The 17,913-nt window shown below is 43.2% G+C and overlaps 1 protein-coding gene across 2 annotated transcripts in view; it reads left to right on the forward strand.

Moving 5' to 3' along the window:
* The window catches only part of FSHR (follicle stimulating hormone receptor), a 163,522-nt gene that overhangs the window by 98,077 nt on the left and 47,532 nt on the right, over window positions 1–17,913 (forward strand). For both annotated transcript variants that reach the window (XM_060168664.1, XM_060168665.1), the window contains exons 3-4: window positions 10,324–10,398; window positions 12,829–12,903. In XM_060168664.1, coding sequence (XP_060024647.1) covers window positions 10,324–10,398; window positions 12,829–12,903 — 150 coding nt within the window. The remainder of the gene's footprint in view (window positions 1–10,323; window positions 10,399–12,828; window positions 12,904–17,913) is intronic.

The raw sequence follows: 17,913 nt of genomic DNA on the forward strand, positions 1-17,913 counted from the left end.
TGCCAGGAAACATAGTCAAGCTGTGACCCAGAAATAAGAGGGGAAAATAGACTATGGTGGGCAGCTAGAAACCTCTTCCGTGCCATATGTTATATCCATAATTCTCATAAAACCCTAAAAGGTAGCTATAATTACCCGCATCGAGATAAAACTCATAGAGGTTACCTGACCTGTCTAAGGTCACACAACTAGGCAATGATAAAGCTAGAATTTGAATCCAGGCCTATCTGGCTTCCAGGTTCATGCTGCCACTAACACGTGCATATGAACTTAGACATACAAGTCAGCAGGGCCCTGATAAGACAAGGCCATTAGTGAGATTACCCATGTAGAACATTTAGCACTATGCCCGCCTCACAGTAACTGTCTAATAAAGGTAATTATCACCATCATCTTTGTTCCTACAGCCTTGAGTTACACAGCTCAAACTTGCCAGGGTCCCAAACCTACAGACAATTTACCCATCCTTGTGGGTCAGAGACGCCTCCAGCCTTCCCACCTCCCCTTCTTTGTCCTCTGCTAAAGCTGGCAGCCCGCACTGAAGCCAAGTGACCCAATCAACGTCCCCTCACTTATTACCTGCCCAACCCCTTATCTCCCATCACTTAGAATGTAATGAATTCCTGTTTAAATAATTTCTGACAGGAATACAGAGTAATAAAGAAATTACCTACCTTTTCTAACTTCTAATATCATTCTACCTCCAGAAAACCTCTTTCCCTTTACCTCCTGCTCTTTCTTCCTCCTTCCCTTTTTATCATCCTCTTTTAATTCCATTTACCTTCCCTACTCATGGCTCCCAAGCATAAATATTCGCTACACTCCTGTATCCAGGCAGAGTAAACTCCAGGCCTTCATTTTTTTTTTCTTTTTTTTTTTTTTTTTTTAATCTTTGGCTGCATTGGGTCTTCGTTGCTGCGCATGGGCTTTCTCTAGTTTCAGCGAGCAGGGGCTACTCTTTGTTGCGGTGCGCGGGCTTCTCATTGCAGTGGCTTCTCTTGTTGCAGAGCATGGGCTCTAGGCGCACAGGCTTCAGTAGTTGTGGCATGCGGGCTCAGTAGTTATGGCTTGCAGGCTCTAGAGTGCAGGCTCAGTAGTTGTGGTGCACGGGCTTAGTTGCTCCGCGATGTGGGATCTTCCCGGACCACGGCTTGAACCTGTGTCTCCTGCATTGGCAGGTGGATTCTTCACCACTGCGCCACCAGGGAAGCCCCAGGTCCTCACTTTCTACTCCACTCTTTTCCCCACTAGCCGTTCCACTTTCTTGTTAAAAAAAAATATATATGTGTATATATATATATATTTTTTTTTCTCTGTATATATATATATATACATCCTTGAATCTACTCCAAATTTTTGAGTAAATCATTGGCCACTGGGACATTTAATTTGTTTGAAAAAAAGATGATTCACGACCCACATCAGACCTAAATCCTGAGTCATCACATGACTGTTAAGTACCGCTGGTCCAGCGGAAATTGCAAAGAGCCATAATTACGATAATGATGGTGGGAAATGAAGGGATATTTGCAAGAAATACTAAAAAAAAAAAAAAAGAAAGAAAAAGTAATTGAGAAGATTTAGAATCTGTTAAAAGTCGAAAAGGAGTCAGAGATGACCCCAAGATTTAAAGCTAGGGTTGGTCCAATGAACCAATAGGAATGACAATGCAGCTGGTGTCTGGGGTTGTGCCTGGGTGGGGGGATGTGACGGAGAATTGGGAGAGGAAAATAATAAGCCTGCTCCAGACTAGTTGTCCATCAAGGGTATGCAGAACATGGCTTTGGCCATTGCAGACATGGGTCTCCAGTCTAAGAGGGAAACTTGTTCTGATGACATGTGAGGCATCAACAGAGAGGTTCTAACAGGGAAACCTAAAGGGATACTAAGACAGAGCTTGAGAAATGCTGACATTTAGCGAGGGTGTGAGAGGGAAAACAAAAGGTGTTGAATGCCCACTGTTTGCCCTGCTCTGTGTTGGACATTCCTCTCATACTTTCTTCCACTTCTACTGACTTTGCATGCCCAACTTCCCATGCATGTTGCTTCTACCCAACTAAAGTGCAGACTCTGGGAAGGCAGGGGCACTGCTTTTTATTGTCTTACGTGTTTTGCCCTTGCATAGAGAATGCCCTAAAAAAGCACTTACCCTATGAGTCACTGCTTGGGACTTTGATTTATCTGCAGAAGGTGAATTAGCATGTCGACATATTTTGCCTCATCAGAACTCAAGTACCATGCAGCATGGAGGAAGGGGGCAGTATTTAGTTGTTTTATAGGCGTATTGCTGAGCCAAAATTTTATCCTCTACTGGAAATTAAAACAATAACAACAAGATCTTCTGAAGTGGAAATAGTTTTCCGGGTCACTGGCTATATGGCCTATCTGATTTCTGCCATCTTTTTGAGGCCCCATGAATGGTGCGTTCATATCCTAGGTCGACTTCGCTCACTGGCTCTGTGGCACTGGGGAAATTACTCAACCTCTGTATGCCTCATTTTCCTCTTCTGTAAAGGGGTCAAGGATGGTACTTCCCTCAAAGGGTTGTTGTGAGGATTAAGCAATTTAACAAATGTAAAGTGCAGAAAAATTGCTTGGCACATAAGAAGTGCATAATAAACGTTAGCTATTATGTCTGTGAGTTTTAGTTCCTTTCCTCACCTGCTGAGCAAAGCAAGGGAAATATTCCAAAATATAGATTATTACTTAACATTTTAAATGAAGACAAAATTAAAAATGGACACAAGTTTGTTGTTGATGAATTTAAAAGTGAAGGAGTTGAATTCGAGTCACTGAGGGTGCTTTAATTTCTGTCTCATTTGGGGACATCTTTACAGCATCTTTAGCAAAGACGCACTTTGCCCAGGGAGAAGGAAGCAGATGGGACATGTCAGGAAAGGAATGCACCTACCTGCTGCCACCTGGGGAAGTGAGAGGAGCCTATTGGCAATGTCCTTACCCCACCCTGACAACGTGTTCCACTCTGTATTGACCCTCTCCCAAAGGGACCAGCTTCCTTTTTAGATTAGGACTTCGGTGGTGGAGACATGCTTGTTGGGGCACCTACGTGCTCTGCCTAATCTCCTTTGTTGGCCAACAGACCAGATGGCAGGTCTCACTGTGGTTAAGACTCAGGATGGTGTCTGGGATAATGCCATAGCCTGGCTTAAGAATTTAAATGATGTGTGGGCAGGGTTAAGAGAAGCATTCCTAGAACACTTGCTCACACCGTTTTCCCCAGTTCAGTGATCAGCGAGCCCAGTATTTCCCAGATGCAGAGGACTTCAGTCCTCAGCTCCACAGAGAGATGGAAGCAGGCACAGCGATATTTGAGTTTACCACGTGAGAAGCGTTGTGCTTTCACACATACCATCTTATTTAATACCTTTGACATCCCTGTGATATAGCAATTATTCCCATTTTACAGACAAGGAAACTGAAGCTCAGAGAGACTCTGCTGTAACTTGCCACAGTTGTACAGCTAGTAAGAAATGGAGGCAGGATTCAAACTCAGGTCTCTATTGTAAAGTCTCCAGATCTGATCTTAAGGGAATTCTAAATAAGGGTGGAAGTATATATTTGGAGAAATTTATGAAATTTACTGGAATGTATTTTCATGGACATTTTCACCCACCCTGTTCTGTATTTACTTAAGTTATTTGGCACATTTCCAGAAGAATTAAGGGAGTAGACATATGGTAGAAATACATATATATATATATTATATATATATAACATATATATTATATATATTATTATATATATACACACACACTTATGTGTGTATAATATATAATCATATATATAATCAATATATAATAATATAATATAATCATATATATATAATCAATATATAATCATGTATATAACACAATGTATAATACATATATAATTATGTATATACTATATATATACATATATACTATATATGAAAGTATATTATTTATATATCTGTAGTTATATTCAAATACAACATACCAACAATCCATTTTATTCTTTCTAGTAACTCAGATGTAGCCCATCAAATAAAGATAGCACCCAGTTAAGGAAAGCCTAGAATACTAGACTCGCTGAGTTAAAGACAATTGACAAAACCCAGAACCCATTTTATTCATCTTTAGAGCCCCAACGCGAAGCCTAGTGCCTGAAATACCAAAGCTGCTTAATTAAAACTTGTTGAACATTTGTTGGATTAGCTCTTCACTCTTTTAAAAATGCACTCCTAGGCTCTGCGAAACCAGAAGCTTCCTTCTTGCGTTAGTACACATTCTGATTTGCAAATACTCCGTTTACTGCAAATTTTCAAGAACACAGCTTCATTGTGCAAGAGCAAAGGTGGAAAATCTTTTATAATCTTTCAAAGATAATTCACTCATTCAGCAAACACTTGGCTGGGAGCAGAAATACTAAGCTGAAAGGCAATGTCACCGTCCTCCAGGAGTTCTTTACCTGGTGAAAGAGACAAACCCGAAAGCAAACCCAGCGCGGTCTGTGAGGGCTATGTGAGAGTGTGTGAGGGCGTCCCACAGGGGACTCAGGGAAGAGAAACAGTCAACTAAATTTAGCCTGAGGTTATTAAAGACAAAAGAAAGAAATCTGATTCAGTGAGTATTAAAAATATTTTAGGGCTTCCCTGGTGGCGCAGTGGTTGAGAGTCCACCTGCCGATGCAGGGGACACGGGTTCGTGCCCCAGTCCGGGAGGATCCCACGTGCCACGGAGCAGCTGGGCCCGTGAGCCGTGGCCACTGAGCCTGCGCGTCCGGAGCCTGTGCTCCGCAACGGGAGAGGCCACAACAGTGAGAGGCCCACGTAGCACAAAAAAAAAAAGAAAAGAAAAGAAAATATTTTAATGCAGTTGAATGCCCAGTTAGGGAGGGATATGTCAGATTTACTGAAGGAAAATTCTCTAAGGAAGGTCAGGGGACGAGGGAAAAGAGGGGAAAACCTGGTTGGAGAATATCTCCTATATCAGAAAAAATGCAAAGTCAATGTTTCTGTGAGTGTTTGATTTCTTATTACATCCTGCTCTCCAATTCATACATGTCGTTGAAATTCTAGGGAGGTCCTGAATTGCTGGTAACAGTTCTTCAGTTTTTCCTAATCCCACAAACCTGTAGCATCTCTTCTCTGAATGAAACAGTCCCAGCGTTTGGCAACTGAGTGTCAGGTGAAATGGTGGACAAATGAATATCACTCTAGGATACGTTGACATTTCAGGCTGGACCCAGCTGAATGCTACATGCTCATTCTCTCCCTAAAGTCCCTCCTACTGACCCGACCCCCACCCACAAGTGTACTTGTATATGAATGCCACTTCATTGGCCAAAACAACGCAATCTGGAGTAGAATTTGATTGTGGCTCTGAAACTCACTCCAGAGGGAATGTCCTGATAATGTCCAGCACTTCATGCAAGCACATCTCCCCTGCCTTCAAAGAAACGTGGAATTCCATGCACAGAGGAGATCTAACACCCAATCAAATGCTTTAAGAACTCCTACAGGCACACCAGTCATCTCTCCCATTCTCTCCTCCATGGGTGTTTTGTAAATTCAAGGACCTCATCTGTGAGCCAGAGAGGAGCTGGAAATGCTATGACCCATAGGGGTAGAGCTAAAAGCATCCAGACTCTATTAGACATCCATACATAGACCAAATCCAGGTATGTGTCCCTTGCATGCTGTGTATTCAATGTAGAAAAATCCCTGGGACAAAAATCTAACTCACAGACAAGCTAGGTTTGGCCATCACATACCATACTTGGGCACGTTGGCTACAGAAAGGGGGGTGAAAGACTACAGAAGACAAACTTCATCTCCTTTGCAGCTTTTCAGATGCTGTTTCTGAACCTGAAGACGACTTTTTCTTCATCTACACATCCACCCACTAAGCATTTATTGAGTACCTATCACACGCCAACGTACCACTAGATGCTAGAGATAGAAAGATAGATGGATAAGATACCACCCAGGAACTCAAAGTCAGGTTAGGTAATTGGACAATGAGAACCCCCACAAAAAACAGCAATGACAAAACAACATGGTAATTGCTTTAACTGAGAAATGAAAGAAGTCTTGTGAGAATCTAGAGGACAGAAAAACTTCAATAAGAGAGTAAGGGAAGGGTTTCCAGAGGGGATAAAGGGTTTTTAAAATCAAGTACTTCACTCCACTCCTCCTCTATCATGCTTTTCATACCCACCACTGGGTGTGTGTTGGGGAGAAAGGCCTGTTAGGGTGTTACTACCATTCTTCTAAAGAACCTTGCAATCCAAAGTGTGGTCTCAAGACTAGCACCATCCCTATCACCCTGAGGCATTAAAAAGGCAGAACCTCAGACCCCACTCGAGATCTTCCCATTGAGAATCTGCATTTCAACACGATCCCCAGGTGATTCATATATGCATGAACAACTGAGAAGCATCGTCTGAGATGAGAGCCTCATCTCTGGAAATAAGCTTTCCACAGAATCAGGATCCCTCACCCAAAAAGAACAACGTTCAATGCCTACATTGGACAGTTCCCAAACTTTCTGGGCTCAGGATCTCTTTACATCTTAAAAGTTATTAAAGACACCAAACAGATTTTGCTTATGTAGCTTATAGCTACTGACACTTACCATTCTAGAAATTCAAACTGGGAAATAGTTTGCTAGTCCATTTTAAAACAATAATAAATCTCTACATAATAACATAAATAACAGCTGTTATGCAAAATAACCATGTTCAAAAAATATTAGGGAGAAGAATACCATAGTTTTTTACATATTTTCAAAACATTTTAACATCTTGTTTAATAGAAGACAGATGGATTCTCGTATCTACTTCTGCATCCACACATCAACTAGCCCCTGGGCTCCACTGTATGCTCATAGAATGAGTGAAAAAATTATATTTTAGCATGATTATGAAAATAGTTTTGACCACAGAGACCACCAGAGACCATGCACATTAGAATCACCATTGCTTGGAGAATTAAAGGGAAAAATAAAATAAAATAAAATAACACCAGAGTTTCACCCCAGACTAAATAAATCCAACTCTCCGATGTGAACTCAGGTTTCGGAAGTTTTTAAAGGTCCACCAGAAGATGCTAATGTGCATCCAGAGTTGAGAAACTCTGATCCTCTGACCTAGTTCAGCTATGCACTTTACAGATTGTGGAGAGGGAATGGGAGGTTGCGGGGAGAACAGCCAGGAGGGAAGGAACCTTATCGAGAAGCTCCAGGATAGAGCTAGGAGTTGAACACCACCTTCTGGCCAGACAATATAACCAACATTCTTCCATTAATTCTCTTAATTCAGAGTTCTCAAAACACAAACAAAATGGAATTTACTCTCCTTCCTTTGAATGAAAGACACTGTTTAAATAACTGTATTAAGGTATGTTTCATATACAATAAAATATATGCATTCATTTTAAACTTAAAGTTCAATAAGTTAGGACTTCCCTGGTGGCACAGTGGTTAAGAATCCGCCTGCCAATGCAGGGGACACGGGTTCGAGCCCTGTTCCGGGAAGATCCCACATGCCGCGGAGCAACTAAGCCCGTGCGTCACAACTACTGAGCCCACGCACCTTGAGCCTGTGCTCCGCGACGAGAAGCCCACGCACCGCAATGAAGAGTAGCCAAGCTGGCCGCAACTAGAGAAAGCCGGTACACAGCAACAAAGACCCAACGCAGCCAAAAATAACTCAAAAAAAACCGAAAAGTTCAATAAGTTAGACAAACTCATGTTCAGACCTCCCCAATCTTGATATAGAACATTTCCATCATCCCAGAGAGCTCTCTGCCTCTTCCCTGCCAGCAACCTCCATCCCAGGCCCCAGGTGACAATTACTCTGATTTCTATCATTGCATATTAGTTTTTCTTCTTCTAGACCCTCAGATAAATGGAATCAGACAGTATGCTTTCTTTCCTGTCTGCATTCTTTCACTCAGCATAATTTTTTAAAGATTCAACTATGTTGGTTCAGCTGTTTGTTCCACTTTATGGATGAGTAATATCCCACTGTACGGATATTCCACAGTTCATCCATTGGGTTGTTCCCAGTTTGGGGCTATTACAAATAAAGTTGCTATGAACATCTCTGTACAACTCTTTGGGAGGGCATGAGTTTTTATTTCTTTTGAGTAAATATATAGGAGTGGAAATATTAGGCCCAGCGTGGCCCTGGGAGGCAGGGCATGTAGAAGAAACTGTTCCAGCCCGGCAGTCAGCCACAGCTGGTTCTGCATACAGATGGGGCTGTTTATTAACATGGAGATTAAAACACTGACTTCACAGGCATGCTAAAGGGATCGGAGACAATGTATGTAGAGTGGCTGGTAAATAGTAGATACCTAGTCAACGAGCGTAGAAATAACTAGAAGCAGAACCGGGTTGAACTGGAGCGAGATCCCTGAATTTTCCAGTGAGGTGTTTTTCCACTACTGCATGCTGTTCACCTCCCCCCAAGCCTCCTCTAGCCAACGGTTCCCTCAGCCTCCACCCAACCCCAATACCCTCTCCTGTCCTTGAAGTTGAGGCCAGAAAATATGAACTGCCTTCTGAAATAATTAATTTAGAAGTGTTTCTTGGCTAGTTTGTTTTAATAATTTTTAGTTCTCTTTGGAAAAAAAAAATCCATATAATGGAATGCTTGGTACATGAATTCAGTTAAGTCAAAATGTCCACCTTTTAGGCAGTATTAGGCTGAGATATTACCGCAAGGGGGTGACCAAACCTACCAGGACCTGTAAGTGAACCTGGAAATAGCTTTTGGACAATATGGGCCTATCTGCATTTAAACCCTCTCTGTCATCTAGTGCTTTCCTCCATGCTTATTTTCTACCTGTGCAACTCTTTCACTTGACTCCTTCAAGTGTGCAAATACATGTCTCATTTTTCAAGGTCTACCACTCCTTTCCTACTCCTTCTCATTTCTGCACCTCCCAGTACTCTTTCCACTTGAAGGACAGAGGAGCAAAATAAATGCCCAATGGCCAACATGTCCTATTAAATACACACATGTACACACCACCCTCATCTATGTTCAACTATGAAAATTGTGAAGACCAATTCACTTTACCAAATGAATCACGAAGGAAGCCACCATAGAATCAGAGGTGCTTTTCTCTCACAAAATGTCTCTGCACTCACCGGGGAGTGTGAGAAACGACCCTGCCAACCTCTGAGCTGACAAGCCCCGGATGTTACCAGTTCCCCTCCCTGAGCTGACTGCGCTCACAACCATACTTCCCCTCCCTCAACAGGCCCTCTTCCTACCCTGCCCTGCCCTCCAGGCTTTTCCCTTGATCAAGAGCCTTTCTATAGCTTCTCAGCTAAATCCCAGGCCAGCAGACAGCGCTTCACCTCAGCCAGTTTGAGTGCATGCTGCCTATGAGATTTTCTGAGACTCTCTTAAAACTGCATGAGAGCCTTCCTCAGGAGGCCTAATAATACCGTGTTTCACCTTTGAGCCACTTTATAAACATTAACTCATTAAGCTACCCTTCTCTCCTCATAAGCTCTGGGCTTCTGCAGAGGGGACTTCATCCTCCACTCCCCTCAAATTACTCCAGGAGGAAATAAGCTGGGATCTGAAGGATCTTTTCTGGGGATTTTAGGCCAAGACAACATTAATGCCAAAGGTCCTGGAATAACAAACGCCGCTTGGGTAAAATGGCATGGATGTTTCTTTAAAAGAGACTGAATTGAGGTTCTCATCTCCCAAAGCCAGATTAGCAGAATGAAGAACTTGCCTCCATGGTCTAGGGCAGGGTCACTGAACTACTACAGCCCATGACACAAAATCCAGCCTGCCCCCTGTTTTTATGAATAAAGTTTGACTGGAACAGAGGCATGCTCATTGATTTACATGATATCTCTGACCACTTTTACACGACAATATCAACTGAGTGGTTGCAACAGAGACCAAATGATCCACAAAGCTAAAAAAGAAAAAAAACAAAATTACTGCCTGGTCCTGTAGAAGATGTTTGCTGACCCCTGGTCTAGGGAATGTAAAGTTTGTTCCCATCCCCCATATTCCCTAAATATCTTTAACCAAGTCCCTTTCCCTCTCTGGGCCTCAGGTGCTACATTTGTAGACTGAATAACCTCTGACCTGAATCACTGCCTTGGGTTTATTCTCTCATTGTTCTGCAAGTATTAACATCTCATTTGTTAGCTTTGCCTCATCATTACAGCTGCCTTTTTTGTGAGGAGGAACAGAGTTTTGTGTGTCTCATGAATCATTGCAGGCACAAGGCTCTATGCTGAGCTCTAAATCCACTTCTGGAGTGTAACTGAACTGACTTGAATTATATTTCTTTCTTTGCAGAGAGATCTCGCAGAATGATGTCTTGGAAGTGATAGAGGCAAATGTGTTCTCCAATCTGCCCAAACTACATGAAATGTAAGCAAGAACCTGTTTGCTCATGGCTGTCCTCGGCCATAGCTTTGAAGTTCACTTATATTCCTGGGAGGCCCTGGCTCTGCTCTGCCCTCAGACCCCTAGAATTTCATTTTAAGATGTCAAAGTCAGTCCAAAAGTCCAAAGTCATGTGTCTCTGCCTGGTGATCCAGGTCCCATTCCAGAGCTTGGTCTTATCCTGCTTCTTCCCTCCCAGAATTTCTTGCATAGTAGACTCAAGAATGTAGCTCTGTGACTGCAAGTGCGTCTACCTCATCCTCTCATTCAAATTTATTCCACAGTCAAAGCCCAGAATAAATCCCCCATGATGTAGCTGAAGATGGGCAGTCTTAGTTTGACTCCATATACCCACCATGAAACCTTGGCCAAGATAAAATATCATGCTAAGACTTAGTTTTCTTATCTGTAAGTGAGAATAATAAAATTGCATGCCTCACAGGATCACTGTGATGAATAAATGAGATGATACATGTTAAACAGATCTAACACACCAACCGGCATACGGTAAGGTCATCACAATCCTTGGCCTCTTTACTACTCCAACCAAATTTACTTCCTCTTGTTGACATTCTAGTTTTACATACATGCCAATACTCACACAGATCCACCTCTGTTTCATACCAGTCTCTAATTACCATAGGTTATCAAAGCCAGAAGAGACTTCACAGACAATCTGGTGCAAAATTTTCCAAAGTATATTCTGTGTGTCATTAAACACTTGGAAAATTATTAAGTGCTCCAAAAAAGGAAAAAAGTCTATGGTCAAATAAGGTTAAGTTGGACAGATTCACTTACTATAGGAAAACTCAGAGCCTGTAATATGCGAATATACACTTGGAATCTCCAAGAAGGATATCGTATTAAGAGTTTCTCAGCTAATGTCATTGGAAAGGTTTCTCTGTGAAGCATTGATTAATATCTCACGAAATTCTCATGGATCACAGTTAGGAAAGCCAGTGACCCACTTCCCTAATTTTACAGGTGAGGAAAGAAAGACAGAGAGAAGTTGTGAGGCTTGTCTGGTCACCCAGCCAAATCCACAGCAGGATAAGGACTTGAACATAAATCTCCTGACTCCTTCGTATCTTTTTGAACACTTTTTAGCGCTTGTCGAGCATATATACATACCCACACACACATGCTAATTCATGTATGCATACATCCATCCATATGAATTTGTTTAAGAATGACAGTCTGTCCATCTTGGCAGACCTCCTTCCCTTTTCTCCTACTCACTCTGCATCCCGCTCTCATTCTTCCTCGTTGTCATTAAGCCTCTGCAACTGACGCCTTCCCTCCCTCCCCGCATTGCCCTCGTGCTCCTTCCTTCCTTCTCACTCTGCTTGGCCCTTCCTTACCCTAGTTGGGAAAAGAGATCTGACCAGGGTCTCAGAACCCACAGAGAATATCAGAGAAATGAACCAAAGGGCAGCTGGCCCTCCGGGCAAGGTCAAGCAGGCGTCCCTCTATGCTCTTCAATGGGCAGTGGAGCTAATGGGATGGCTCTTTCATCTCTTTGCTGAATGGAGAGGTTCTCACCCCCATGTAGCACTGACCGTACTTAAAATGATTAATTACCTGCTACTTGGAACTGGGTAGCTACAGGTTACTGCAACATTAAGCTAATGAAACAGGGAGGAAGTAATTAACACAGAGCATCTCTGCAAATATACACTGATCTAGCAAGATGGGGAAAGGGCAGCCTCTCTCTGTCGGAATCCCAATGTGAACATGCTCACCTCCAGAACTGCACTGTGTCCACATCAGGACACAGTGCAGGTCAACCTGGGGCAGAAGCCATCACTTCCCATGAGCTGTGAGAGAGCAGCCTCAGTGTGCAGCGTGAGGGGGCTCACTGGCGCACTCCCAGCTGCTGTCTGCCGGGACTGCACAGAGATGCCCACTGGTTCTCCCCCAGTCTTTGTTCTCCTTTGCCCCTTCACTCTCCTTTTCTCTAATCTCCTTTGGCCCTTCAGCCTTTTTCCTTCCCACCCTCTTTTGTTGTTTTCCATGCCCTTCTCTCTTGTCTCCCAACCGGACAAAAGCTCGTTTCCCCCATTAGTCTTGTCCCTACCCTCTTAGCCTCCTCAGACCCTGGGAGATCCTTAATGGTTAAAGACTCAACTGTGCTCAGTGGAAATGACTCACCCAGTCAGCGCTTTGTTTGTCTCTGAGGAATAGGTTCCAGGAAGACTTCAGTGATGAGAGTTATATGGGACAGGGTTAATATTTTGTTTGCGCAGTTTAGTATAGTAAAAGACACCGCATGTATGCTCAATTTTTGTTGAAACGATGGATGGATGAATAGATGGATGGATGGGTGAATGACATTAACATACTCTGCATAATGTGAAAAACACCACAGCATTCCTTACCGTTGAGGTCACGTGCATGTTCTCTCCTCTTTTACAGTAGAATTGAAAAAGCCAACAACCTGCTATACATCGACCCTGATGCCTTCCAGAACCTTCCCAACCTCCAATATCTGTAAGAACTCCTGTGCCTGCTCTATGATCAAATTGTGCATTCATATTTTAGCAAAATATCCATTTGCAACTCTGGGGAACATTGCTTTTAATCAAAGATGTGGGGCAGAAGTGAAGTGGGGAGACACTTGCTGGTGGATTTTAGTTTAGTTAAATGAGTGAATTCCACTGACATAATTGCATTTTGTTTTCATTTAGAAAAACAGACATCATAAGGAATGCCATTTGCATTTAATGGGATTGTCACAAGGACCTCTTGCAGAACTCAGTCATAATTTAGTGTTAATGAGATACAGCCAAAATTTCCGCTAGCATTTAGCTTGTGACCTTGACCTCAAAGACATCATCTCTCTTGTTCTGCATTTAAGCATTTTTTTCTTTGATAGATTACAGTGTTTTATATTAAAAGTTTTGGTTAATAATAGGCATGGTGTTTTTATCAGCAGAGAGATTCCTGGTGTTTGAGCTTTATCCCGTGGGCCTGCCTCCATTTGCAAGAACTCTGCTTCTTCCACTCAAACAGCTTTCAGATTCGCTGAGGGCTTGTCAGAGCCCTGAGTGTTGTGATGGGGCCCCACAAAATAACAGATAAGAATTTGACTATGGAGTCAAACTTTCTGGACCCATTTATTAGCTACTGATCACAGGCAAGAATTTAACCTCTTAAAGCCTGTTTCCTTGTCAAGAGAATGGAAATCATGATGAACGTGTATCTGTTATCTATTAACATAATAATAATGCATAACCACCTACCCCCAAAGGACAGTTTTTAAGCAACAACGATGTATCATTTTTACCTGTCTGTGAGTTGATCAGTGTAATGGTTCTGCTGAGCTGGACTCTGTTGGCCTGACCTCAGCTAAGCTCACGCGTGTATTTGAAGTTAGTTGGCAGGCGAAGTGGGTGCTGGTGCTCTGGGTGGTCTCGGTTTGAGATGACGGCTCTCCACCAAGTGGTGTTCGTTTCCAGCCAACTCACACAGGCTTGTTCACATGTCCTGGGGTTCCAATAGAGACAGTAAGCTTGCAAGCCTCTTGAGACCTAAACCCCGAATTCGCACACCATTTCTTCTGTTGAATTTTATTAGCCAAAGCAATGCATGGGACCAGCTGAGGTTCAAGAGGTGGAGAACCAGACTCCACTACTTGATGGAAAAAGCTGCAGAGTCACAAGACAAGGTGTGTGGATACAGGGAAGGACAGGGAATTGAGGCCATCTCTGCAATCAATTTACAGCATGTAAAAAGTTTCCCACAGTTCCTGTGACATAGTAAATGCTCAATAAAGATTAGCTACTAGTGATATTATGACTCTGTCCCTAACTTTTGATCCAGGAGACCTGGAGTTAGCAAGTAAAATAAGGAACACCGCGCCACTGTGGTTTTAGCTCACTGAATGGAGGCTGACTGAGGGAATAAGAGATTTAACAGAACAAAGTCCCTACGACCTGGAACTTCCGCTCTCTGATAGGAGCCCCAGGAAGGATCTGAGAGAGAAACAAGGTCTTCCACTCCTGAGTTCATGTCAGAGGCAGGACCAGCTTCACTGGCACGCAACCAGGGCAGTCTCACGGGGCTCCATGCTCTAAAGGCACCCACGCTCAGAGGGCCTCACCCCAGGTATAACACTCTGCTGTCGCCATCTTGAAACACTTAAACAGCTTTGAACGAGGAGCCCTGCATTTTCATTTTGCACTGCACCTCACAAATTATGTAGCCATTCATGCTCAGAGGTCAGGGTCATGACTGACTCAGGAGCCGTGGCTCTCTAAATGGACTTTGCTATGCTCTCTGCAGAATCTAACCTGGGTTAGGTACATAGCAGTGGAGGAAATCTGAGGTAACAGAAAAGGCATGGGCCTTAGGATTAAAAAAAAAATCTAGGACCTCATCCTGACTCCACCATTTACTCTTGGGCCAATCACTGGATTTCTGAGAGGTGCATAGCTTATAGGACTCTCAAGTGAGGTTTACATGGGAAAATATACTGTAAACTACAAACTGCTCAAAAACATTAATAAATGTACTAAGTATTTGTAGGATACTCTCTCTGGCCAACCAGTCAAAGTCTACAAGTCCACCCTCAGAAAAAGTCCAATAAGGGTTTAATACAGAGTTATGGTGGCCCCTAAGACCTTCAGCTTTCACCTAGAAAGCATGAGTTAAAAAAAAAAAAAGGACTTTGGGACATGCCTGTACATTTAATGGAGCAGTATAGAAAGAAAAAGAAAAAACTATATATGACGTCAGAAGGACTGGATTCCAGATGGGATGTTGTTATTCATTAGCTAGATAACCATTACCTTCTCTAAGCCTCCTTATCTGTAATGTAAATTGGGTGGTTGTAAAAACTAAGTAAGATTATGCCTGTAGAAACATTTTGCAAGTTGTTTTTAGTGTATAAACCATAAAGAACTATATAGATATAAAATTCTTAAAACTACCTATTACCCAGGTGGTTTCCTTCACCCCTTCTTTTCTTCTTTCCCTCCCAATTGCCATTCTTCCCTTCCTTCTCCTCTCCCCTTCCTCTTAGAAAAAGTCTGAGTGGAATAGGGGCGGCCACAGAGCCTTCCACAGCAGAACAAAAGCACATTAGGATATGCAAAGGGACACCCCTATTCACAAACTGTCACATGTGGCTCACGAGAAGCGCTCCTGCAGAGGAGAGATTCGAGAAGAAAGGGACCCCCTCACTCACACATTCCACAGCTATGATGATAACAGCACGTCTGAGAATGGGGGCCTGGGAGCACGTGACCAAGGGATGGGCAATCATTGCAAAGTTTGAAATCAAGAGCTCCAGCATTTGGCCCTAATATTAGCCCGCACCTTGTAGCCAGCACCATTTGTTCTTATTAATAAGGACCCTCAGCCCTCCCTCTAGGGGATGAGGGCTGGGGAGGAACTTGGGAGGATGAGGGCGTGGAAGGCACAGCCCTAGACTGAAGGGGGAACTCCGGCAGAACAGAGGGGACAAATCTCCGACTTTGACTCTGGAAATCTGTGTCATCTGTCGTCAAGTCCAGCCTCCCCTTTGTGTCCTTTTCTCATTTTGAGGTGTTCAGTAATCCTCAGGCACACCTGGCTCCCCATCAAGTCCAGACAAAGCTGGAGGTGACCACTTCCAGCCACATCCGTTTCTAAGAGGAGGTTATCGTTCTGAGTGTATCTGAAACACGCTTTCTAACTGGAGAAAGAAAAGAACTTGCAAGCAGTTTAGAGGAATTGTGTCACTGTTAAATGATCCTCCTCGATGGCTCTGAAAAATATATATACTTACATAATCCTACAGAGTATGAGGTCCTTTCACATCCACTGCCATGCTGATCCCCCTCGGGAAGTTGGGCTGAAGAGCCGTCCATCTTAAGCCTTTGGACTTATTGCCCAGGGTGGACTTTTCCCAGCTGCACACTCCTCCCGGAATGCAGCACAGGGTGACCCTGGGAACTAGAGCAACTTTTCACTCCAAAGACACTACCAGCAAGACATCTATTCAGGTCTCTCAGACCGTGGTCCTTTGAAGTGTTTTCCAAACTGCTAAGAGGAATCACCTAAATTCAGAGTTGGTCCTCTAATCTAAAAGATGATTTTGTGGAAAAAAAGCCCAGTTAAGCTTCGTTCTTTTTCCATTCTTATTTGTGTCTGAGCAGCGGTCATGAACAGCTCCGCAATCCAGCAGCCAGGTAGAGGTGGGTGGTAACGATTTCAGATATTCTTGGGAATGATGAACTACTTGCTTCAAGGCAAAGAGGAAACACAAAATGGATGAAGGAATCCAGAGGGGACTGGTAGGATGGAGTAGTTGTTTATTCCCTTAAGCCAGGTTAAATGTTTATCATCACAGCCAGCAGAGCAGGAAATTACAAGGGGTAGGGGTGTGTTGTCATTTGACTTGAGAACCCTAAGCGCTGCATACACACACACGCACTTAGAAATGTTATTCTGAGATTCTCAGCGTTGATTCCATTTCATGCTGATCATTGATGGCACAGAATTCAAGACAACTAGAAATCAGGCGTTCTTCATTATTCCCTTCATCCTTCATTAAGGAACCTGAAAGGGTTGGGGGGGGAGAAAAAAACTCATGAATAAAGAAATGTACTTTGACTAGAAGAATATACATCAAAGGATTCATCTGGGTGGATTTTTTCAAGTCAATATTGTATTTGCAAAGCAGTATTTCTTTCTTTACCACTCTGCCTTCCTGGAGCTGAGCTTTTGCGTATGAAAGATTATCTATTGATCTGTAAATAAGGTTTACACAATATTCTCTTGCCTTTGCATCCTGTCAGCGTAATTCTTAGGCAGCTGGATGTTGCTCTTCGCTACTCAATAAACCTTAATTCCATCTTGGCAAACCCTTCACACAGCTGGGTGGGCCCGCACCCTCAACTGACAACTCTCTTCCTCTCACGTGGGGGACTCTTAGAGCTTCGTAGGGGGCTGTTCACGGCAGCCACGCCATCTGCTTTCTCCAGCCAGGGATGATTCCAGGAGAGTCTTCACTGGGACTCACCTCAGCATTTCTGGCTGTTTCTTCCCCCACCCCTCCCAAGTCCCTCTCTCTCTTTTTTCTGCGTTCCTCTCTTTCATTTGTTTTGGTAGGAGTGATGAAAGTAGCTTCTTTGGTTAACAAAAGTTAAGCCATTTGTTGGACAGCGCATGGCAAAAGGGACAGAGGGCAGGGATTCAGGAGGCGGCACAGAATAACAAGGAAACACAGAGGCTCCAGGGCCATCTGGCTGGGCTCAGGTCTCGGTTCCTACCCTTCTTAGTTGTGTGACCTTGGGTAACTGGCTTAACTTCCCTAGGTCTCAGTTTTCCTTTCTATAAATGAGTAATAACATTGCCTGCATCTCTGCATTGTAGTAAATGAAGTACTGAAAAGAATGACTGACATTTTAAAAATTCTCAATCAATGTTAGCAATTCTTATTAAATTCCTGACTCTATCATTTACTAGCTAAGGGAGCCTGTGTAAGGGACTCCACCTCTATGTATCTCAGTTCTC

This window comes from Lagenorhynchus albirostris, chromosome 13 (assembly GCF_949774975.1).
Source record: "Lagenorhynchus albirostris chromosome 13, mLagAlb1.1, whole genome shotgun sequence".
NCBI lineage: Eukaryota > Metazoa > Chordata > Mammalia > Artiodactyla > Delphinidae > Lagenorhynchus > Lagenorhynchus albirostris.